We start from the raw sequence: 23,491 nt of genomic DNA on the forward strand, positions 1-23,491 counted from the left end.
GCAAAAAACCATGGAGGAGAGCGAGTCAACTCATGGTGGAGCAATTTGTTGAATTGGGTTCCAGATATAGGTGGCTGGTTACATAACTTGCTTCGCAGTGCCGTTGTAATTATTTGTGGTCTAATAGTTTTTGTATGTTATGTTAAGATGTGGCTGTTGGATGGGTACCAAGCTGTGCCCTACCAACCAGTGAATATTTCTAAGTCACTCCCCACAGAGACCAGTATGTTCCAAGAGTTCCCCTATGGCACTCTAGGGACAAAGGGGGGACTGTTAGGTGAGAAAAATTAAATATGAAGCAGTTATGCCAGCTGAACCAAAGTCAGGCCAATAAAGGTTGCTGGAAAAGTCCCTGAAGGAGCTAAGTAGAATGAAGGAATACTTGTTTAAGTTGCAGGGAGTGAGAAAAAAGGGGAGGCCTGCATTCCTGCATTTTTTACCAGATGTTCTGGGAACAGTTTGTTGAGATATGGGGACACTGTTTTCCACTCCCTGTTCTTGTGTTATGTCTGTTTTTAACTCCTCGTCTTCTGGTTGACACCCATACCGATAAGAAAGTTAGTGAAGCATTACAATTTGCTAAAAGTTATCTACAATAAGGAGGTAGAAGTGCATGCATGAGAGAAAAAGAGGATATTAACTAACATAGGGGAGGGGTGGGCTTTATGAATAAATCTGTGACGCGACGGGACTGTCTATAAAAACCTATTAGTTTTACTTAGAGGCTGCTGGTTCTTTTTGGAGACAGGCTGCTCTCTATTGTTGTGTGCACTCTTCAATAAAGAGCTTTGTGTTCGGACCTTGCTGGTGTTGCCTGTCTCTCTCCGATCAGACAACAAACGGTGCCGTCTGGGGTTCGAGTCCTCGACAGGTGGATCAGCAGAGACTGTGGGGATTGTTCTTCTTCCTTTTCCATATGCTGGCCAGTGATGAGGCTAACTGAGTGAACAGCAGATTTGAGCCATGAAAGTGGCCACACTGAGGGCTGCCATGAACCTCTGAGGCGGGCAAATCCGCCAATAAGTGCAGGACCCACCAAGGCAGAGGAGGAACTTTGTCACAATATATACATACAGAGAACGTTATTTAGTACATCAGTACAGACCTGGCTGCTTGCAACGAGTCAGGTATACCACCTGGTGGGCATTGGTATTAGCAGGAACAGTGTGTTAGAGATGCAAGTTTTTGTTTCCTAGAGTAAAGCTACCTTGAAAAGAAGGCAGTATGTATTTCACTTCCACATCCTTCCCAAGTCTCTGCTTTATTATTAATGCAATTAGTTAGTATCATGTGACCGTATAATGAAACCTTCTACTTTACTGGATAGCTTCAAGGGGCAGAGTGAAAGGCCTGGTCTACCCACAAACTGGAAATGGCTTAATTAAATCGGTTTAGTAAAACCATTGCAATCCCCTTATTGAATTTTAAGGGAGCCTACTTTGGGTTAGCTTCAGCCTGTTAGCTTTTTCCTAATCCATTTAAGCTGAACTGAACTAAGTTGCTCTTAAACCAAAATAAGAGGTTCCATAGAGAAGCTAGCTCCAGTTTGATTAAGTTAGTTTAAATTCACACCTTTAGTTAAATTTGGTGTAACATGCAGGGGGGCTATATAGTGGGGGTGCTGAGAGCCATTGAACCAAACTGTAAACTCTGGGTATAATGGAAACCACTTCAAGCCAGAGCATGCAGCAGCACCCCTAGTTTCAGATCTATGGTATTTTGCTGCATGGATAAGTGCAAAGTTACTGTAGAAACTGTAGTTTTTAACTTCCTGAATTTGGCGGTTTTAAAATCTCAAATGTAGCACTACGAGTTTTTACACTGAATTCCCTCAAACACTAAGGAAAAACGATACATCATCAAATACTTTCCCATTTCATAGGCTTCAGCCCCTTTCCACCAGGGCCCAGAAGATGATATGTAAAAGTTATGCAAGTGCCATAGAAGTTGTATACCTATAATGTGGTGCACTTATGATAGTCTCAAAAACTTTTCCCTCCCCTCTCTCTCCTAATCTAACAACTTTTTCAACACCTGTCTCCCTCCTTTCATATATCATAAAAATAGCATAAAAAGCTACTGTCAAAGCCGATGAGCATTATATTCAAGAAGGTGGCTCTAAACATATAATCATGAATAGCAGCTGTTTGGAAATCAGTATTTTGTTAGCACTGTGGAAGTGTTATTGGCAATACCATGAATATTAAAAAAATGCACATACATCAACCATCAGGAGTAGGTATCAGTCAATTTTAAAAATTTGTGCATTTTTTTAAGACAATAAAAACAATTGGGCCCCTTGATAAGCACTAACCACACATCACTTTACACTTACAACAAAGTGCTTTCAGTTATAGTCTCGCCAAATGCATCTTGAACTCAGATGAACTTGTGTTTTATGTTCCTGTAATTAACAACCACAAAAAATGACCAAACTGACATTTTTGAGCTTGCCAAAAACATGTTTTCAGACCGAGTCAGGAGTTTTCCAAGTTTGAGCCTGAAAACAATTCATTACGAGCAACCAGAGATAGAAATTTGTACTGAAAAAAACCCTCCCATCTCAGTCTTGACTATAGCATCAGTAATGCCACACTAACAAAAGTACAGTTTTTGCCATGGCTTTGAGCCAGACATTGTTTATATCACCTGAGAATCTGGCCCTTTATTAATAGGCTAGTTGTTGAGTGACTCAAGCTGTTTTTGTATTTTTTCTCAGGAAACAAGAAGCAAGTTACCCAGCAGGCCAAGTAGCTGGCAACATTGCACATGAATCATGGAAAGGCCAGAATAGATTACAAGAGTTATCCTACCCACCATTCATTTGGCAGCTTTGCTACCCTGTAATTCCCACAAATGTTTTGTCTAAGTATTGGAGAGCTGCAGTGATGCAGGTGGCCCGGTATGTTGGTCAATGAGGTGTTTTATGACAGACAAAGCTAATGGGGGTTAAAGTGGAAGGTGAGCTTCAGTTGGGTCTCTGAACTCCCAAGACGTCAGCCCTGGATTGAGAGGCCTTTGAGAAGTCAGCTTGTGCAGGAAGGGAGTTTTGTCCTTCTCTTCGGTGGGAAGAGAGTTAAGCCAATGCTGAGTGCTTCTGAAAACTCCACCCAGCCTCTTTCAGTACTGGGCTGGACTGAGATTTCTTGACTGGGTTGATTGAAGTTGGCTGGGGTTGATTGAGGCTCCACTTCAGGTCCAACTTTAGGTTCAAACTAAATGCATAATTAGAAACTTTAGAGGGTAGGCCTCACTTTCTTGCATTGCAGGGAGAAGGACACAGCACACTTTACAAATATTGAGAGGGCCTGGTCTGTACAGATATTGATAGTGACTGGTCTGCAATTGCTGGCTTGCAAAAACTGGTCTGTGTTTCTGCCCCTACTGTCATTCCAGATCTTGCTTTCAAACATTAAATGCGGAGGTTTGGGGTAACAGAAACAGTCTCTCACGCTAAGGCCTAGTCTACTCCCAGCTTTTGTACCAGTATAACTATGTTGGGTAAGGGAGCAACTGTTTACTAAAATAGTTATACCAGTACAACCGCCAGTGTGGAGGCAGTTATAACAGTATAGATTATTCCCCTTCCCATATATAGGAAGCAGCAATAGTGGCATAAAAGGTGCCTTATTCGACGAAAGTTGTGATAGCGCTGAGGGTTGTACTGGTATAATGATATCAGTACAATCAAAGAGGTATAACTTTTGTGTATAGACAAGCCCTCAGCATTTAAACAGAGCCCAAATCAACAGATCAAAGTGAAGCTGCCTAAGGGATTTAGTAACACAACCTTGTGTTAATTGAAATGGGAGCTGCGTGAACAGAGTTTAGGCCCAGAAGGGACCACCCAACCATCTGGTTGACCTCCTGTATAGCCTGCTTTGAAAAATCTCAACCCATAGCTTTGCTAGAGAGCTCCAATCAAATGGGCTGATTTTAAAAAGTGATGATGAGCACCCACAATGTTCTCTAGCACCAGTCAGCAGCTGCAGAAGCTCAGCACCTCTCTGGATCAGACCCATGGACTGGTATATGGCAAGGAGGCTGGTATTTTTAAGGGAAAGCCTTCTATACTGGGCAGAGCATCACATCACATTGCTGAGAACCTGACATAGGACAGAGCTCAGAACTAATGGAGACTAACAAAAACTGCGGCGAAGAGAGCAAGGAGACCAAAGATTTTAAGCAAATATGAAACCAGGGAGTGGTTTGAAGAGTCACGCACCACTCGTGTTCTTGTGGGTTTGATGATCCGTGCCCTTTGGGTCAGGATGGCATTTCTGGCTCCATCCCACTTCCCTGGGCCGGTCAAGCGGAACTGGAAGGGGCTGCAGGGGCCAAAGTAAATCGTCAGGGCCAGTTTGGGATCCTTCAGAAGCAGCGGAAGGATTCTGGGTCTTGCATCCGAGCCTTCGGCGAGCTCATCCAGATATTCAATGTGATCGGTTTGCAACGTCTGACTGCGGCTGGTACCAAACCTTTGGAGAGAGCAAAGAAAGAGATGCCCCACAACTGTCATAAGTGTTCAGTGATCCATGTACATTGAACCTGATGCTCCCAATTTATACAGTTCTAAAGGGATGTCATGTAGAGAACTGGCAAATACCATGCTAACCTATTGCTAAGAAGAGAGAAAGGAGAAAGACAGGGAAGTGGACAAGATACGGGAAGATTGAGAAATAATAGAATTCAGAGCCACAAGAAGCACCCCAGATAGACTTGTGGGTAGCTGCAGCTCTCTGATGTAGCATCCAGTTAGAGCAAAGCTAGCTCGAGTGAAGCTGTGGCAGCATGGGCAGCTGCTTGGGTCAGCCCCCCAGCTCATGACTCTAGGTACACATTCAAGCTGCCATGATTACATTGCTATTATTAATCAAGATCAGAGCTACCTCTGGTATATCTACACATGCTGCAATCCCATCTCCACATTGCAATGCAGACATACCTAAAACTGGCTGAATTGTAGTTGCCTCCATGCGAAAAAACTGTAGACCCAAATTTTCAGAGAACAAGGCACATTTACCGAACGTTGGTGTCAGCAGGTTACGTTCTATTTCTGAAGAACCTGGCATGTTTGCATTACAAATAATATCATCCTACCTAGTGCATTTCTCATACTTTAGACAATCTTTATCCCTTTCAGCTGCAGTCGAGTCCCCATTATGGGCCTACAGGGACAGATTTTCAGAACTATGTGCACACAAACCACCTACATCTAACAGGTCATTTGGCATGTGCAATGGTGCTGCTCTGACTGAAAAGTGGTGTGAACAAATGTGTTCACATTTTTGCTAGCAAACCCTAAGGATCACAGCTTCATAGTCAGAGATGGAAAAGAGCTGTTCTACTCAGACCATCTTCTTACATTCCCCGAAACTCTATAATATGTCATCAAAGGCAAGACGGGACCACCAATCTGCTAGTCTGACCTCCTGTATATCTCTGGGCACCAACACCACCCAACAACCAAAATTAGACCACAGTATTACAGCCCACAGGTGACTACCGGTGATTTCAGGTTAACATTAGAAAAGGGAAAACTTTTCAATTCAAAAGACACCCTGTGAAATATTTCATGGGTTGGAATGAGCAGAACTTTATGTGAAGAATTATTGCTATGTATTCAGTGCTTGGATATGACAGCAATGGACCCTACAGAGAAACTCCCAACTCCAATTTCTGCAACCTGCTGAGCCCTTAACTCTTGGCACTTCAAGTATTAGATACACAGATTAACATTCCCAGAGGACCAGCATGTGGTATAAGCTTCACATTTTTGTGGGATAAGGAAGCTAGTGAGCCTGGCCATCTTCTACTGTAGCTGCCTTCGAAAGAGGTCTCTCTCTGATCAACAAAATAAACTACGTGAAAGACCCTTGGGGAAATTCGTATAGGCTCTCTGATGAGGATTTGTAATGGACCAAAAGGGCATGTGGTTTAAGGCTGATGAATATAATATCTAACACCCACCAATCTGAAGGAGGATAAAACCCACTGCCACTCTTACACAGGAGTGAAAAGGGAGATGGCAGACACACCACAGGGAGGCTGGATCTAAAGACAGTGGCAGCGGAGTTCTGGAAAGTGGTCTGAAAGGTGTCCTGTTTTCCTTTCAGCGCAAGCATGAGACTTGCATTTCATTGCCACAAAATAGCAGAAGGAATCCTTGGCTAGTTTGGAGTGATGTTCATCACTGGCTACTAGGAATACTCAAGAGACTACACTGATATATGTGGTTGACGTGGTTCTATAACCCCGTTTCCTGGGGGCAGTGGAATTGTGCAAGTGTGGTTAAAGTATTCAGTCTGGAGGGAATACACACACAGGTCTGGCAGCCAGAAAAGAAATAAGGGGAACCCATATACTCAAGCCATTTGTAATATCTACCAGTGACTAGTCATTGAGCAGATGGAGTATATTTTAAACACATGAACACATGAATGCCATCCAAAGCTTCTAGAAGACTTTGGACTGTATTTTTTGAGAAGGAGCATGAGAGGAAGGAGAAATACAATTTCCTCTATATGTATAAACTGCTCCCATGATGAGTGGAGAATAGTAATATTAATTAGGTGGTATTCCAATGAATACCAAATCCAATGAATATGAATACCAAATTCATACCATTTGATCCTCTTCTCTTTCCTCTTGACAATGTCAGTCACCATAGTGCTCTCGGAGGGCAGCTCAGTCAGCCCTAGAAAATTAAAGTAGCTGTTACTAATAAGTAACAAGAATTACAGAGGGACCCGAGCTTTGAAGTTCAGAGCTGGATTTGGGAAGCTTCCTGCCCTGGTCTGTTATAACAAGTATTTTGCACATTCCACTACAAATGCTTAAAAGTGTTGCTTCCCCAAGGCCTCTGCCGCAAAGGGGACCGAATTCTCCATCCTGCTGCTCTAGTTTTGCCATGGTGACTGTGGCAAGACAAATTCATTTAATCTGCCCTTGTGACACCTGGCTCCAATTCAACCTTGGGTCTCTGAGGCCTATCCTTCAAGTTACTTAGGCTCCTAACCTCCACTGACTTCAGTGGAATACCTTGGCAGATCTGGGCTTCAGTGCTTTCACAAACACTCATTTAACCTTACAACAGAGCACTCCTGTTAGACAGGGAGATATTGTTACATATAAATAGCAAATCCTAATTTATGGCTGTCTGAAATCAATCATGTGGCAAGACAGTGCATTTTTCTAGTTGATCTCCTCAGTGAGGAGTTTGGTTTAAACTATTAAACTCTCAGAAGGGGAAGAAAAGCTTTTTCTGCTCCTCTAATTCCACCTTTCCTTTACAACGTTAGTTTAAAAGGATAATACCTAAATAATGATGCATTGCCAGCAGCTTTTGTTTCTGTAGCACCATCAATGCTCATGACGCGTTACAGAGAAGCCTTTGCAAGTTTACAGAGAGCTGCACGAGAGAGAATTCTAGTGTAGCTGTTTGAAAGATTTACATGTATCCATAGCAACAATTACATGTATTCACTTTTCTTTTGGCTATTTTCAAGATTTGTTATTCCTTAAGATATGTTTTGACCCAAGAGGGTGACTAAGTCTTGATATTTATTTCAAGAGGGAAAAAATGTCTGAATATTATACAAATTTTACAGCTGGATAAATGGTCACTTGGCCAAAACCCTATGGTAGTAACTCAGTGCCAGAGCTGGAAATAGAACCCAGGAGTCCTGGTTTTGACTTCTGTCCTTTAACTATTTGATAAACCACTAGATGACACTGCTGCCTAGAAAAATATCAAAGCTGTTCATTCTGAAGTGAAACTTACATTTAGAAAGATTAAACCTAATGTGGAAATGCCTGTCTGTTATGAATAGGAGTCAGAGATCAACCTGTGCACTTCAGGAGGCGAGTGCTTTAGTTTACCGTTTGTTCATTCTGACAGCCCGACTGCTTTGCAAGATTATCAGAGAAGTAAGAGATAGTTGGGGTTGGTCCTGCTTTGAGCAGGGGGCTGGACTAGATGACCTCCTGAAGTCTCTCTTCCAACCCTGAGATTCTATGATTCTAAGTAAGATATCAGTGATGAAAGCAATGGACACTAAACAGCTGCTTCAGAAGACTGCTCTGTAAGAAGCGGAGCCTTGTTCCCTTTCCAGGTAAATATGCTTTCAGCTGTATTTCTGTGGCAGAAGCAACTCAGGGTCAAACCAGTTGCAGCTCACACTTCTTGATTTCTCCCCTGGTCCCTAATTTTACATATTTATTATAATGATCATATCCCATTCATATTTTCTGATCTCTTTTACTGATTCTTATTGGCTGCAGTGACACTTGTGGATAAGAATACCAACACTGCAGTTCCCTGCTTTCAGATCTCTGGCAGTAAGCTACTTTAGAGATTAATACATGTTAAGGCTGATGGGACCATTGTGATCATGTTGTTAGACCTCCTGCATCACACAGGCCAGGGAATTTCTGTTATTCCTGTATCCAGCCCATAACTTGTGGTTGAGCTAGATTAGAGCAGTTAATTACCCTCACTGTTTTAAAAAAAATATCAGAAGTGGTCTGTGCAGACTGAGCATGCTAAGGAGGGATATTAAAGAGTCAGTCCCATGAGTGGGAGTCAACAAATGTGAAACTTTTGAATTTAGAACCTGCACTGGTGTCCTTTGCCATTCTCTCCCTGTCCTGAATTCCCATGTATCATTCTTATCTAAATCAAGCATGTAAACACCTTGCAGCAGGGAAAATAAGCCAAATTGAACCCTGATGCAAAGGGCACTAGTACTGATTTCAATGACAGTTGTGCCCACTTAAGGTTAAATCTGGTCACACGTTTGGCATGTTGGCAGTTATTATGCGTGGATCACAACTTGCCTGTCCACTTACCTTTAAAGACTCTTGTGGCCCAGCGAGCCTGCAGCTCTGCATTTGGCATGATGGGCCCAAGCGGCTGTATGAGGCCAATGACAGCCAGCGTTGGCTTCTCCAGAGTAGGGGGGAAGACTTGTTTGTACAGCGGAGCCTCGTTGTTCTCCACTTTGATGACTGACTGCTCCAGGAAGGGGAACGAGAAGCTGTAGCCAGTGGCAAAGATGACAACATCCACATTCTCCTCCATAGTCCCATCTTCAAAGATGGCAGCGGTTTCGGTGAACTCCTTCACAATGGGCTTCACTATCACGTTGCCACAGAGGATGCGGCTTGGAAGATCATCATTGAACACTGGCTCTTTCATCAGGGCTCTGGAAGGACACAAGATGGTGGAGGCATCTGGTTTGTTGAGGCCGTGCAAACAGTGCGCAAAGTCCTTACATCCTAGCTCCCCTAAATAACCTGGGGCTGCCAGGACTGAGTGCCAAAGATCCCACAGCTAGTCAGCTGCAGCGAAGCTGTTATTAATTTCACTTTATCAGGCATACCTTGAAGAAGAGTAAAACTGAAGGATTGGAATGAGCTGACAAAATGCATATCGATAGGACTACAGACAAGAAGCGTAGGGTAGAAATAGCACATTAGTAATACCCATTTTACACCCTGTTATCCCTATTTTCATAGGTCAGCAGGGTCTGTAGTAATAGAGTGTCACTGAATCATACAGTCATTCCAGGTTCCACATCTTGGGGCCAGTTCTTTCAGCGCAGCCATGGTGATTTACTTGGAAGTTAAGGTCAAAAGTTTCAAGTGTCCACAAATTTGATGAATCTTCAGCCTGATTTCCAGGGGTGCTGGACACCCACAGCTCCAATTGAAATAAGTAATAGGTGCCGCAGGTCAGAAAGCGAGGCTTAAGGTGGCCCAGACTGGCCACCCAAAAACTGAGGTGATCCAAGGGAGACATTTTTGACATTTCCTTTTAAATGGATGCATTTCCTCCTGCACTAGAAGGAGATTAGTTCCACATATCTAAGCCATTGGACTCTTGTCCTTAGAGTGTCTAATTCTTGCCCTCATTGAAAGACTTGAATCAACTGTTTTATAAAATCTAAATAAATATTTGCTCTTTCCTGGCAGGACTTGGGTTCCCAAGAGCATTTTCCATATAGTTTTAGGACAGAGTTGAGCACTGCCAAGGACCCACTCCCCTCCACCAGCCCCAACTCCTCTCCCTCCTCCCTGGACATTTATTTTCCTGGAGAATGTACATGTTTTGATCTTGGACCCTTTTCTGGCATTTTAAGCAGAGATGGGTCCAACCCTTCACATCTGAATCCAGATTTCAAACAATCCCAGTGTTTTGGGGGGTTAAGATTGGAGGGTTAGTTTGGTCTACTGCAGGATTAAAAAAGAATTACCCGTGTTTGTGGATAATGAGAACATCCAAAAATGTAAACCTTCATGCTTCAGGGCATAATCTGACCACTAAGTGATGGTGGTTAAGACGAAACTTGCCCATGATTGTCCATAATTGCCCATTACCGAATTTCTTGCACGTTCCCCTGAAGCATATGGTCCTGGCCAGTGTCAGAGACAGACTGAGGTAGAGGGACCTCAGGTCTGATCTAGTCCTGCCAGTCCTATATTCAGTAAGAGTTTAGCCTGAGTAAGGAGTAAGTGAAGCATGAGTGAGGACAGAGTATGGCCTCATAATAATTACATAATTCAGATTCCTTTTCCTCTCCAACTACCCATAGATCAGCTGCACGTTAAAAGTCCATACCTGTTCTGAGGCACCAAGCCATAGTTTTCATGGTTAAACCATTGGTTCATCTTCTGTTCATACACCAGTTTCAAAAGTGGCCAAGGCAGGATACTTCTGATCAGATTGCTAAATCGGGTGTGAAATACAGTGTCCCAAGGATAGCCGTCATCGTAGACACGGCTCATTACCCATGAGCCTCCTCTGGTGCTGATGAACACCTACAGGGCAATATAGAATTCCACTTTAAGCAGTGACAGTCTTCTGCAGCATGTGCATTGTTTGCATTGCAAATCTCAGCCTAGTTTTATCTCCAGACATTGAACGTCTTTTCCTGCTTGAGGCTACCAAGGTCAAAACAATAGAGAACAATGTCTCAGAACAGAGTCAGGGGGGCTGGGAAAAAACACCCACTTCAGATTGCTTTTCATAGCTGTGGAGGCTGATTCTAGATGTACCAGTCTCAAAGGAAAGGTGATCTTTTGTAATTCAGGAGAGGTGGATTTGGCTCCAGCCTCCCTTTGTGACCCTGGGAAATTGCTTAACTTCTCCATGCCCCAGTTTCCCACCTGTACAATGGGGATAACACCACTTCTTTCTCCCACCCTTTGTCCATCTTGTCTTTTTAAATTGTAGGCTGGTCTGAGTGCAGAACCTTTTGCTGTGTGTATGTACTGGGCCTAGCAAAATGGAACTGTGATTGCAATTGGGGCCACTGGGCCCTACTGAAATGCATAGAATAAACAATCAAAATAATAGCAACCAATCGTTAGAGGCCTTTTTCCTGCTCTAGAAAAGCAAAGATTTGGGCTTTAATGCCTGGGATGCTGTGTATTCTAGGTTTCAGAGTAGCAGCCGTGTTAGTCTGTATTCGCAAAAAGAAAAGGAGTACTTGTGGCACCTTAGAGACTAACAAATTTATTTGAGCATAAGCTTTCGTGAGCTACAGCTCACTTCATTGGATGCATCCAAAGAAGTGAGCTGTAGCTCACGAAAGCTTATGCTCAAATAAATTTGTTAGTCTCTAAGGTGCCACAAGTACTCCTTTTCTTTTTGTGTATTCTAGGTGATCGCTATTCTTAACAAGTCTCTGGGCCACAGTATACTGCCGTGGCGTGTAATTTACTAACATGCCACATCAGTATATGTTATGGACGCAGTATATGGATGCCTTCCATTGCCCTCACCCCAAATCACAAGGGTAGCAGGCTAAGTCACACTACCCGTTTGGCTCTCTGACAGAGGTCCACAGCAATATCCGATGCAGAGTTCCCCATTCCAATCACCACAACCGTCTTCCCCTGAAATCCTTCCGGGCTCTTGTACTCCCGGCTGTGGAAATATTGGCCCTTGAACTTTTTGATACCTACGAAGAGAGAAGGAAGGATTGGAATCTCAGTGCAGAGATGGATTTTAAACTGCTAACACTCAGGGTATGTGATTGTTCCAGGTTCCTGGGTGGGCAGGGCTAACCTGCTTGTGCTGCCATGGCTTCAATCGCTAGTGTTACTCAGTCTAGCTTTGATGTAGCTGGGGTACACATGCTGCAATCACACCTCCGGATTGCAGTGTAGACATACCCTCAGTGCCAGATTTGGAGCATCTTAAAATTCTGGGGCATTTGGCTGCAGGTTTTGTGGGGATGTCAATTGGTTCAGCCTGTTATGAAGATAAAATTGAGATCCAAGTTTCAGCATAGCAGCTGTGTTAGTCTGTACCTGTAAAAAGAAAAGGAGAACTTGTGGCACCTTAAAGACTAACAAATTTATCTGAGCATAAGCTTTTGTGAGCATAAGCTTTCGTGAGCGACAGCATCCAATGAAGTGAGCTGTAGGTCACGAAAGCTTATGCTCAAATAAATTTGTTAGTCTCTAAGGTGCCACAAGTACTCCTTTTCTTTTTGCAGATCCAAGTTTGTATTTCAACCCTCCCTCCCCCTCCCAGAGTTTAGAGACATTGAGATGTTGGGAGTTTGGCGTGAGAAGACGTCTAGGTATGCTTTACTAGAAACAAAAATGAGAAGTTTCAGTGGAGAGCAGTGCCTTTCATTCATGGACACATTGGGTGTAGCCCTCAGTCCCTCTTTCACCTGCTATGTACTGCGCATGCAGTGAACAGGATGAATGTTGATCGAAAGGGCTGGAGATCCCCCCCGCTGCACACTGTTCTTTGGAGGTGTGGGAGGGATGTGCCGGGACAGGGCAAAGCACTGGGCACAGGTGGCATAACATGGCAACTTTGAAGATGCTTTAAGTTACCCTAGGGGCTGTTATGTTCCTAATCTGGTACAGAACTGGGGGAATGGAAAAGTGGCCCCCCACTCCTGAGCTGCAATGAATATACACCCATTGCTGTAGAAGTATGAGCCCTTTGCCTGCAATCATTTCTCACTCTCAGAGTTAATTGGATGGGGATGCCAGCTGGCCTGTGCCAAATGTTAAGAATGGAGCAAATACTTGAGTGTGCCTGGTATGTTTGGACAATCCACTCAAAGGCTTAGCTGCCTCCTTATGTGTGTTTTTGCCAAACTTTGATCATGCCAACAATTTTGCTTCAGTACCAGGAAAAACCATTCTGCTAAAGTAGAAACTGAACCAACCTTTGTCCAAAACCAACTGATCGCAAACTTTACTTTTACTGGAAGAGCTGAAAATATTGGAGAGGGTGAGAATTTAAACATTGTGACTGAGATTTTTCAGGGCAAAAAGAAGAGAAGGAAGAAGAAAGCGGAGAAAAGAAGAATATGGCAGTGGAGGTGCTATTATATATATGAAATACAAACCAATATAGGAGAGACAACAGAATCAAAAAGATAACAGCTTCTTGATTTGAATCCTGCATTGTTCATGGCCAAGTATTTGGTGAATGTACAGAATTTCGCAATGCTCTTGCTTTAAATTAGTCTCTTTTCAGGAAAGCAAACAGCTGGGCCCTATCTGGCACACATTGAAATAAATGGAAAGATATCCATTGGCTTCAGAGGATATGGGATCCAGGCCCATCTGCTTGCTGAAGTAATGATTTGGATAATCCAATAACTGTAATGCTTCCAAGGAACTAAAGCCTCAAGAGAGACAAGAAGGAATAATCAGATCTGGAGGAATCATTAAACTGGTCATGTAGCCAGCCATAGGCTCGCACTCCAATACTGGAATACAAACAATTGTCCCTAGCTGTTCCTGGTATTGCACCTTGTTAACCTGGACCTCAAATACATCCTGTAGGAGGGCTTTGCAAACACAGCTCTTACCAGGAAAAGACTGCACCGGAATAAAGGATTCTATATGGTGACCCATGCACACCATAACGGCATCAAACATGGTGGATTCTTGCTTCCCATCACTCTCAGTGACAACAATCCACTGGCCGGTGGTAGAGAAATCCTGGCATTTTCTTACACTGGTGACAGTGGTCTGAAAGTAAACCCGAGAAAATACATCAGTGCTTTGGCTGCAGCACCATGTGTTAGAGGTGATCTATTGTGACTCACTTACTCAGAGGAGCTCAGAAGCTAGGATTGAACTGGGCTCCACATTCAGGTTTGACTTAAAGCAGGAAGTTAACTACGTAGTTTACAGGCTAGAAATGGGTATATTTAATCCAGACTGCTTGACAGATCCAGACTTTTCAGAATGCTAGCTTTCATTTAACAAGGAAGATTGTTGCCCTGAGGGCTGCAAACATAACCTTCCAGCCGTGAATGGAACGTAGTACTGCTGTAGCCTGAAACAGCTCAGAGATGAGTGAATTGATCCAGTTCACCTTAACTGGGCATTAACTCTTATGCCTTATGGTGACATTTTGGCTGTGTCTACACTAGGGTTTCATGCCAAAAGTTTCCCCCCATTGTTCCCACTCCACTGGTGGTAGCAAGGATGGCAATGCTAGGCTGATCAGGTTCTTGTTGCTGCTGACTTTTATTACCTGTTGCCTATCACGACTCAGAGCAGATCTGAGTGACAGAGTGGTAAAAATGTCACCTGACATCAATATTTCATAACACTATGTCTCCCACTGTTGCTACTGGCTTTTATTACCTGTTGCCTAGCATTGCCCAGAGCAGGTCTGGGTGACAGAGTGGTAAAAATGTTGCTACCACTAGTAGAGTTGAACTGCTGGTAGCAACGGTGAAAAATTCTGGCTAAAAGCCTGGTATAGACAAAAGCCGAAAGGGGAAAGTTTTCAGATAGCTTAGGTTGCAACTGTGCATCTTGTTTGCACACACAATTACTACACCTCTGCATGCAAAATGGCCAACTGCATGTTCAAACACAAAAACAAAGTTCAGAAATAATCCTAGTGTTAGAAGTACCAGGCATCATTTATCCCCACTCCGTGATGGTGAATGGAACAGTAACCAAAATCACGGAAACATTTTTCAAACTGCCCTTTAATTTTGGGCATGTCAGCATCCAGGGCTGGATTTTCCAGGTGCTGAGCACTCATGTTTCCAAATGACTTGGAGCTATGGGTGCTCCGTGCTTTGAATATCAGGCCTCAGAAATCTTAACTGGAATACCCCCAAATGTGAAGCAAAATATATGGACACATTGGCGTAAATGTTAGGTTGCTATATGAGGCCCAAGGGATGATGTGCAAATTTGCCAAAGGATTGCATTCTCATCACTGAGAGATCCATTCTGGAGTGATCATAGAACATGGGTCCCAGTTCTGTAGACCCCACCTATGGATCTTGTGACTTCTTGAGGCAGAGGGCATTGGAGTTGCACAGGGTTTTACAGGAATCCCCTGGGTCAGATATATGCATAATTATTCACTAAAGGGTGGTATACACTGTCTTTACCAAGTTTCAGAGTAGCAGCCGTGTTACTCTGTATCTGCAAAAAGAAAAGGAGTACTTGTGGCACCTTAGAGACTAACAAATTTATTTGAGCATAAGCTTTCGTGAGCTACTGTCTTTACCAACAGTCAGTAACGCACTGGTCAGAGTCATTATGAGCAGGGCTGTCGATTAATCACAGTTAACTCACGCGATTAACTAATTTTTAAAATCACAATTAACTTTTTTTAATCGTGATTAATTGCAGTTTTAATCACACTGTTAAACAATAGAATAACAATTACAATTTATTAAATATTTGGATGTTTTTCTACATTTTCAAATATATTGATTTCAATTACAACACAGAATACAAAATGTACAGTGCTTACTTTATATTATTTTTATTGCAAATGCTTGAAGAAATAGTATTTTTCAATTCACCTCATACAAGTACCATAGTGCAATCTCTTTATTGTGAAAGCACAGCTTACAAATGTAGATTTTTTTCTGTTACATAACTGGACTCAAAAACAAAACAATGTAAAACTTTTGCACCTACAAGTCCACTCAGTTCTACTTCTTGTTCAGCCAATTGCTAAGAGAAACAAGTTTCTTTACATTTATGGGAGATGATGCTGCCCGCTTCTTATTTACAATGTCACCTGAAAGCGAGAACAGATGTTTGCATGGCATTTTGTAGCCGGCATTGCAAGGTATTTACGTGCCAGATATTCTAAACATTCCTATGTCCCTTTATGCTTTGGCCACGATTCCAGAGGGCATGCTTCTATGCTGATGATGCTTGTTAAAAAAATAATGTGTTAATTAAATTTGTGACTGAACTCCTTGGGGAAGAAGTAAGTCTGTTTTACCCACATTCTACCATATATTCTGTTATAGCAGACTTGGGTGAGGACCCAGCACGTTATTTGTTTTAAAAACACTTTTGCTGCAGATTTGACAAAACGCAAAGAAGGTACCAATGTGAGACTTCTAAAGATAGCTACAGCACTCAACCCAAGTTTTAAGAATCTGAAGTATCTTCCAAAATCTGATCAGGATAGAGTGTGGAGCATGCTTTCAGATATCTTAAAAAAGCAGCACTCCAGTGTGGAAAATACAGAATCCAAACCACCAAAAAAGACAATCAACCTTCTGCCGGTGGCATCTGACTCAGATGATGAAAATGAACATGCATCAGTCCACACTGCTTTGGATTGTTATTGAGCAGAACCCATCATCAGCATGGACGCATGTTCCCTGGAATGGTGGTTGAAGCATGAAGGGACATATGAATCTTTAGTCATCTGGCACATAAATATCTTGAAATGCCGGCTACAACAGAGCCATGCGAATGCCTGTTCTCACTTTCAGGTGACATTGTAAACAAGAAGCGGGCAGTATTATCTCCTGCAAATGTGAACAAACTTGTTTGTTTGAGCAACTGGCTGAACAAGAAGTAGGACTGAATGAACTTGTAGTCTCTAAAGTTTTACATTTTTATTTTTTAATGCAGTTACTTTTAGTACATAATTCTACATTTCTAAGTTCAACTTTCATGACAAAGAGATTGCACTACAGTACTTATATTAATTGAATTGAAAAATACTATTTCTTTTATTTTTACAGTGCAAATATTTATAATAATTATAAAGTGAGCACTGTACACTTTGTATTCTGTGTTGTAATTAAAATCAAAATATTTGAAAATGTGGAAAACATCCAAAATATTTATAAAAATAGTATTGTATTATTGTTTAATCATGCAATTAATTTGTTTAATCGCTTAACAACCTTAAGTATAAGATGTATGGATGGATGATATTTAAGGAGTTAAGTATCTGAACCAAAAACCCCAACCCCCACCCAAAAACCCCTCACACTCAATGTGTGGTGGGCATCCTATTTACAAGTAAAGACAATGGTTTGGAAGTATATTGCAGAGAGACACCCTGGCTCTTTCATTGAGGAAATGAACTATCAGCATGTTATCTTATGAAAGGAGGGTCACAGCCCACCTGGCTAGAAAACACTGCAAAAACTTTGCGGGAGCTCAACTGCATTAAACTAAACTTACACTTGATTTCCCTATGAGCCTGTCTAAGTGCTGGGTGTGAGGGGGAGCGGTGATCTGAGGTGGGATTGGTAAACTGGGGTACACTGCTTCTTTGGGAGCAGCACAGTGGTGAATTCTGTGAGCATGCAGCAGACCAGGGGTTGGATGCTCCAAAGAGATGCTCGGAAGTTGGAGTACACCTATCGCTAACCTGTGGGGAGGAGAGCACAGACCTAGAGGGCATTGCTTGTGTTGCCCATGGAGTTGGGGAGCTGATGCCCAGCTGGTACAGTCGGGGCTTGCTCATGCGAAGGGTGGGTGGTAGCAAGGTGCCTCACAGCCCTGGGTACTCCTGGAGAGCATCACAGACCCTAATTAATTGTGCAATGTGGCCCTTGTAAGAGAATGAGTTGGAAACACCTAGTTTAAAGCAATTTAAGAAACCCAAAGAAAAATGGGTCTCTTTATCCTATCCACTAGCCTGATCTCTTCACACTGTTCCTTGTCCTGACATCCTGTGCTTTTTGTGGGGTAGAAATGGGGGTTGGGCCTGAATCCATGAGAAAAAGGCCAGAATCCTGCAAGTGTCCCCTCTCACTATCAGGGGCCTGGTCAGAATTTTGATCAATCATCTACCCTGTTGAATCTGAATCTGCTCAGCATCTAATCCATGCCCCTGCTACCCTTTCCCCTGTGGCCTCATTGTCCCTTTTCAGTCACCCTGTGACAGTCTCATCTCTATTCCATAATATTGGGCTCTGCCAGCATTCCCCAGGTCCTCCACCCAGCAGAGAGTTAACCTGAAGAAGAGTATTATCAGAAAGCAATCTGTTCCCCAGTAGCCAGGTCAGCTATAATTCTAGAGAAACAAGGTGCTGGAGGTAATATTGTTTTTTGGACCAACTTCTGTTGGTGAGACACATAAGCTTTTGAGCTTATGCAGAGCTCTTTTTCAGTAAGCTCGAAAGCATGTCTCTCTCATGAGACTCAACTTCTGCAGAAGTTGATCCACTAAAAATATTACCTCTCCCACCTTATTTTGCATATATCCTGGGACCAACATGGCTATAACAACACTGCATACAGCTGTAGTTCTACACACACATGCAGAATTGGTAGGTTACATTATGTAACTAGCCATTCTGAAGTTGTGCTCTATCTCATGCAGACTTTACTTTTGTTCTTTCTTATTTTGTTGTTTTCCTTAACCCAAAAGACAAGTTATACACCCTGTAAGTAAGGGACTGGCTTTTGTGTATAGGAAATAAAAAGTAGCAGGACCCTATTTTAATAGGACATACCTTGAACCTGATGTATTTCAGAAGATCAAAGCGCTTTGCGTACAGTTTCAAATATTCCAGGAATCTGGTGTTGTGCAGGAAGTTTGGAAAGTGTTCAGGCATTGGAAAGTCACTGAAGCACGACATCTCCTTGGAGGAATTGGTGAATACAGATTGGTAGATACTGGCTCTGCCTTCCTCTACCTTTTCCTAGAAAACATCAGACAAACAAAGGTGTATTTTAAAATGTTACTAGATAGTGCAAATCCGCAGAGTTTTCCGTATTGCTGTGTGACGCTCATTGAGTCTGAAGGTTTGTGATGGCCCAAAGCATTGTGTGGGCTCTCGCTTCTGTTTAAGCTTCCTAATGAAGAGCCAAAGCAATCTTTCTTGCCACAAGTTTTTCTTTGTAGCAGATGTTCTCCTTTGTGAGGATGGTCTTGTAGTTAAGAGTCTGGGCTGGAACTCAGGAGACGTGAACTGCAGATGCACTATGACACCTTGTGGAAGTCACTTAGGCCCAGATTCAATGGAAGTTAGGAGCCTAAATACCTAAATGCATCAGATGAAGTGAGCTGTAGCTCACGAAAGCTTACGCTCAAATAATTTTGTTAGTCTCTAAGGTGCCACAAGTATTCCCTTTCTTTTTTGCTAATACAGACTAACACGGCTGCTACTCTAAATATCTTTGAGGATCTCTCTGGACCTCTGTTTCCCATCTGTAAAAAGGGGATAATGCCATTGCCTTTTTCCTGTGCTTTGTCTATTGGGATTTTTAAGTTCTTTGAGGATGTCTCATTTAGTGTATGTACAGTACTAACACAATGGGACCTTGCTGGGGCATCTAGATGATGCTGTGATACAAATAATAAACAACAGTACACATGAATGGCTGCTGTTGTAGCAACTCTTGTGACTTGTCAGTGGTCTTTGAATGCTTGGTTCATGGTGTTACTGATGTTTGAACAGGTCACTATTTCGTGGCTATCTACAATAATTTACAGTCCTCTCCCATGTTGTAAGATTTCTGCAAGACTCATTTGTGTCCTAAGGGCTTCTTCATCCTTTGGCAGACATACAGGAAAAGTATTAATTGCTTCAGCATAGAATTGCATGCTTGCCCTAGCGTCCATAGACTATTTACACTGGCACCATAATTCAGCTATATTTTTAACTGGGGGAATGGCAGTATAAACTGTAATATACCATTCACGGTTGCTGTCTAATGAGGTTATTCTTCTAGGGCAACATTTCATCCCTGACATTACATGATAGTAGACCTCCTGTCAAACACAGCACAGCGTACATATAATTTATATTAAAAAAACCCCATCAAAACCCTCCACAGCATGCACAAGTCTCTCCTTTGGAAGAGAGTGAAAGAACAAACTATATGTGACAGAGCTTAGTCATGTCACTTAACGCATGACTGGAAGGTGCTCAGGTATTTTGGTAATGAAGATGGTAAGAATCTCTCTAGAATTTCCATCAAGGCTGCATTTGATCCTTTCTATTAAGTATAAAATTAAACTCTACATTTACAAACACACATTTGGCATGATTTTGTCTCTTCTTGCTGTGGTGTTAGAGGACTTGCTGTGCATGTACAGTGCTTGCAGTGTGGCTTCTAGCCACCACCAGTGCTGGGGCAATTTTTTCTTGGCAGATGATTATTTAAATATTGCCCAACACAGATCCCATTTGTTTATATACAGTCACTGAGACCCAGCTGAGAATTAACAGGTTATTGAATTCCAGTAACCATAGGGTTTTCAGTTTTGGATGGACATATTCCTGGAGGTTTCATCACATGACATATTAATCTTTAATTAAAAATTAATGTTTAATTTCTGGAGACTCCAGGACAATCCTGGAGGATTGGCAACCCTACCAGCAAGTCCAGATACATTGCAGCTGGATCACTCTGCTTACTTGACATGGCAAAGAAAATAAATCTTCCTTGGGTTGGAAAGAGGGGGGACTGCAACCCAGGTTCCTCTTTGTGCCAACTGGCAGAGGGCTCAGGGGTGTGAAACGGTTATAGGGATCCCCAAACTTGTCATGCTGTGTGCTGCCCTCCACCCCGGAGCCACGGTTGGGAGCCAGGGCCAGGAGCAGGGCCACGGCTCCTGCCCTGTGCCATTAACGATAAGGGACAGGGCAGACAGGCAGAGTCCTAGGAAAGAGATCTGTATTATGCATGCTGAGAGGCCAGGGTTATATACTGAGGCTCCAGGGTGTGTATGCAAGCAGCCTGGACCTGGCTTGCATTCCTGATGTCACACTGAACTTGGTTCCTCCTGAATCGAGACCCACTTTCTCTAGTTTCACTGATCATACGACATGTCCCAGTGCCATTGGCATGGAGCAGCGTCTGTTAGCTCCTAGACCCCAGAAGGAATGTGCTACCAGGCTACTCCTCGCCCCTCCCTTCAGGATTTTTCCACCCACTGTTTCCCGTCTTTGCTTCGCTCTGTGCCTGACAGCAGAGGGGATCTTAGCCCTTTTAGGAAATGCCGAACAGAGGAGGGTCCAATTTACAAAAACAGCCACAGGCAACGAACCCCACACTTACTCTGAACCTCCAGAGCCCCCCGATGTCGTCGCTTCTCTCGAAGCAGGTGGGCTGCAGCCCCTCATCCAGGCAGCACTTGATGGAGGTCAGTCCGCTCACGCCAGAGCCAATCACAGCAACCCTCTTGGCCATGGTATGCCGGTGTCTGGGAGGATCACACAGTCTGGTCAATGCAAGGAATCACCAGGGAACGGGGTCCTCGTGGCTTCAGCAGAATGGTTTAGGAATTCAAGTCAGTGAGTCCTCGAGTCTGCTCTGAGGGAGGAGGACAGAACGGAGTCTTGAGTGTTCAGGTGAGTTCTGAGTATTGCCAGTGCTGCTGTGAGATTCCCTGCAGTGCCCTGCTCCTCAGTTGCCCCCTGTAGTCCTTTCTGATTACCCAAATGGGATAAAGGGAGCCTTCTGGTGGGGTACGGAAGATGCTGAGAATGAACTAAGCTTTGTAGGGGGAGTGGGTTAAATGTGAGCAGATGCACAAGCTCAGTGGAAAGAGAAGGAGGCTCTGACTATGCTGGGGAGGAGGCTGTGAAAGGGTATGAGATTAGGGTGTGGTTAGAGGGACAGGATGAGGAGAACGGATGATTTGGGAGATTGGAGACATTTGGGGAACAGGAGATAACTGTGGGAGCTGCAGGATAGGAACGGGGCGGGGCGCGGTCTATAATAACTATGCTGTGCACTCCCGGAGCGCTCTCCACCCTCAAGGTGCATCACAAACATAAGTGACTAAACCTCCACAGGAAGAGTGTAAGGCTAGAGATGGGGAAACTGAGACACAGGAAGGTCAAATGAGTGGCCCTAGCTCAGAGCTCCGTGGCAGCACTGAGAGCGGAGCTCAGGTCTCCAGCTTCACAGCCCTGTTCAAGAGTGGGGAATTTGGGGAGAAGGACAGGGATTGAGAGCAGGATGCAGAGATGAGTGAGAGGTGAGGTGAAGGCTGGATTTAAGGAGAAATTGGGAGGAAGACTGAAGGAGCGGTGGGGAAGGTCAGCAGGAGGTCAAGGAGACTGCAGGAAAGGGAGGGAAACTGGAAACGGAGGGTGAAACAGGAGAGAGAAGACATGATGTGAGAAGGAAAATAAGAACACGAAGCATGAAGACCAATCAGAAAAGCTGTTTGAAAAGAAAGGAGAGCAGCAAAGAGATCAAGGCAAGGGAAAAAACCACAGGATTTTACAGCAAACTGTGATCCAGGGAAAAGATACTGGAACGAGTGTAAGATCCAGCATACAAGGAAAGAAGGGGCAGGAAGGGAATGAAAAAATGAAGAAAAGGACGAGTGAAACCAGAGGTGTAGTTTGACTTCTATATTTGGGGGTCCAGCTGCAGCCAGGCCAACGAGGCTATGCGGGGAGGAGGGGGACAAATGCCACACCTGCCCAAGGCTTGTAGTTTGGGGGGCAGTACACCTCCTGCCCTCCCTGCCCCAAACTATGCCCTTCGCTGTGAAACCACGAAAGACGTGGGGCGGTAAAAATAAATGGATTTGGAGAAAGATTGCAAAAAACAACATACAAACACTGAATGCATCTGATGAAGTGAGCTGTAGCTCATGATAGCTTATGCTCAAATAAATTTGTTAGTCTGTAAGGTGCCACAAGTACTCCTTTTCTTTATACAAACACTTTTGAGTTATACGATGTGTATTCCGCCCCTCATCCATGATCCCACTTGACTGCTCCCACCCCATTGGCTTGCCCCTTTTCCCCAAATGCTACCACCATTGTGTGCCCCAAAACACAACTTTCATAGATCTACCAGCTGTAACTAGAGTCCCTCTCCACCTTGGGTTAGAGAACTAGACGCAGCAGCTCAGAAGGTAATTATAGTTTGTAGCTAAGCCATGCTGTCTGAATCCCCTCCCGGTTCCTCCTCCTCTTTGTCTTTCCGTTTCTTACCTGTTTTTCCCTTCCCCTATGGAGCAGGCAAATTTAACACACCCTAACAGAGCAAAGGGCTTTATACCTGGGAGGAGTTAACCTTTCCCTTTCGTAGTGTTTATCTCACTGCTCAGACATGTGTCCTGTGGGCTCCCTGGTAGAGACGCCCCAAACAGTCGCTGGGAGTTTGAGCTCTGTCTTGTAAAGCTTGAATCAAAAGCAAACCAGAAGTCTGGAGGTAGGGGAAATGGGAGCATAGTTTGTCTACACTGAGAAATTGACTGGAATAATTTTTCCGCACGTACACAAACCCTTAG

General features: G+C 43.5%; 1 protein-coding gene across 1 annotated transcript; it reads right to left on the reverse strand.

The window, feature by feature from the left end:
• Nucleotides 1–1,094: 1,094 nt before the first annotated feature.
• Nucleotides 1,095–22,243, reverse strand: LOC119860101 (dimethylaniline monooxygenase [N-oxide-forming] 2-like). The gene is made up of 8 exons (XM_038413327.2): nucleotides 21,295–22,243; nucleotides 18,741–18,929; nucleotides 13,851–14,013; nucleotides 11,824–11,966; nucleotides 10,622–10,821; nucleotides 8,851–9,206; nucleotides 6,625–6,697; nucleotides 1,095–4,478 (listed from the first exon to the last, which is right to left on the reverse strand). Exons 1-8 carry the CDS (start codon nucleotides 21,424–21,426, stop codon nucleotides 4,130–4,132), a joined length of 1,605 nt encoding a protein of 534 aa, XP_038269255.1. The 5' UTR covers nucleotides 21,427–22,243; the 3' UTR covers nucleotides 1,095–4,129.
• Nucleotides 22,244–23,491: the final 1,248 nt, after the last annotated feature.

This window comes from Dermochelys coriacea, chromosome 8 (genome assembly GCF_009764565.3).
Source record: "Dermochelys coriacea isolate rDerCor1 chromosome 8, rDerCor1.pri.v4, whole genome shotgun sequence".
In the NCBI taxonomy this organism is placed as follows: domain Eukaryota; kingdom Metazoa; phylum Chordata; order Testudines; family Dermochelyidae; genus Dermochelys; species Dermochelys coriacea.

What these genes read in the sequence shown, in the direction of transcription:
- LOC119860101 (XM_038413327.2), bottom strand. Translation starts at nt 21,426, where the DNA reads ATGGCCAAGAGGGTTGCTGTGATTGGCTCTGGCGTGAGCGGACTGACC. An exon ending in GGCTTGGTGCCTCAGAACAG is followed by an intron (nt 9,207 to 10,621) that starts GTATGGACTTTT and finishes GTGTCCTTCCAG; the next exon opens with AGCCCTGATGAAAGAGCCAG. An exon ending in GGCCACAAGAGTCTTTAAAG is followed by an intron (nt 6,698 to 8,850) that starts GTAAGTGGACAG and finishes TTAATTTTCTAG; the next exon opens with GGCTGACTGAGCTGCCCTCC.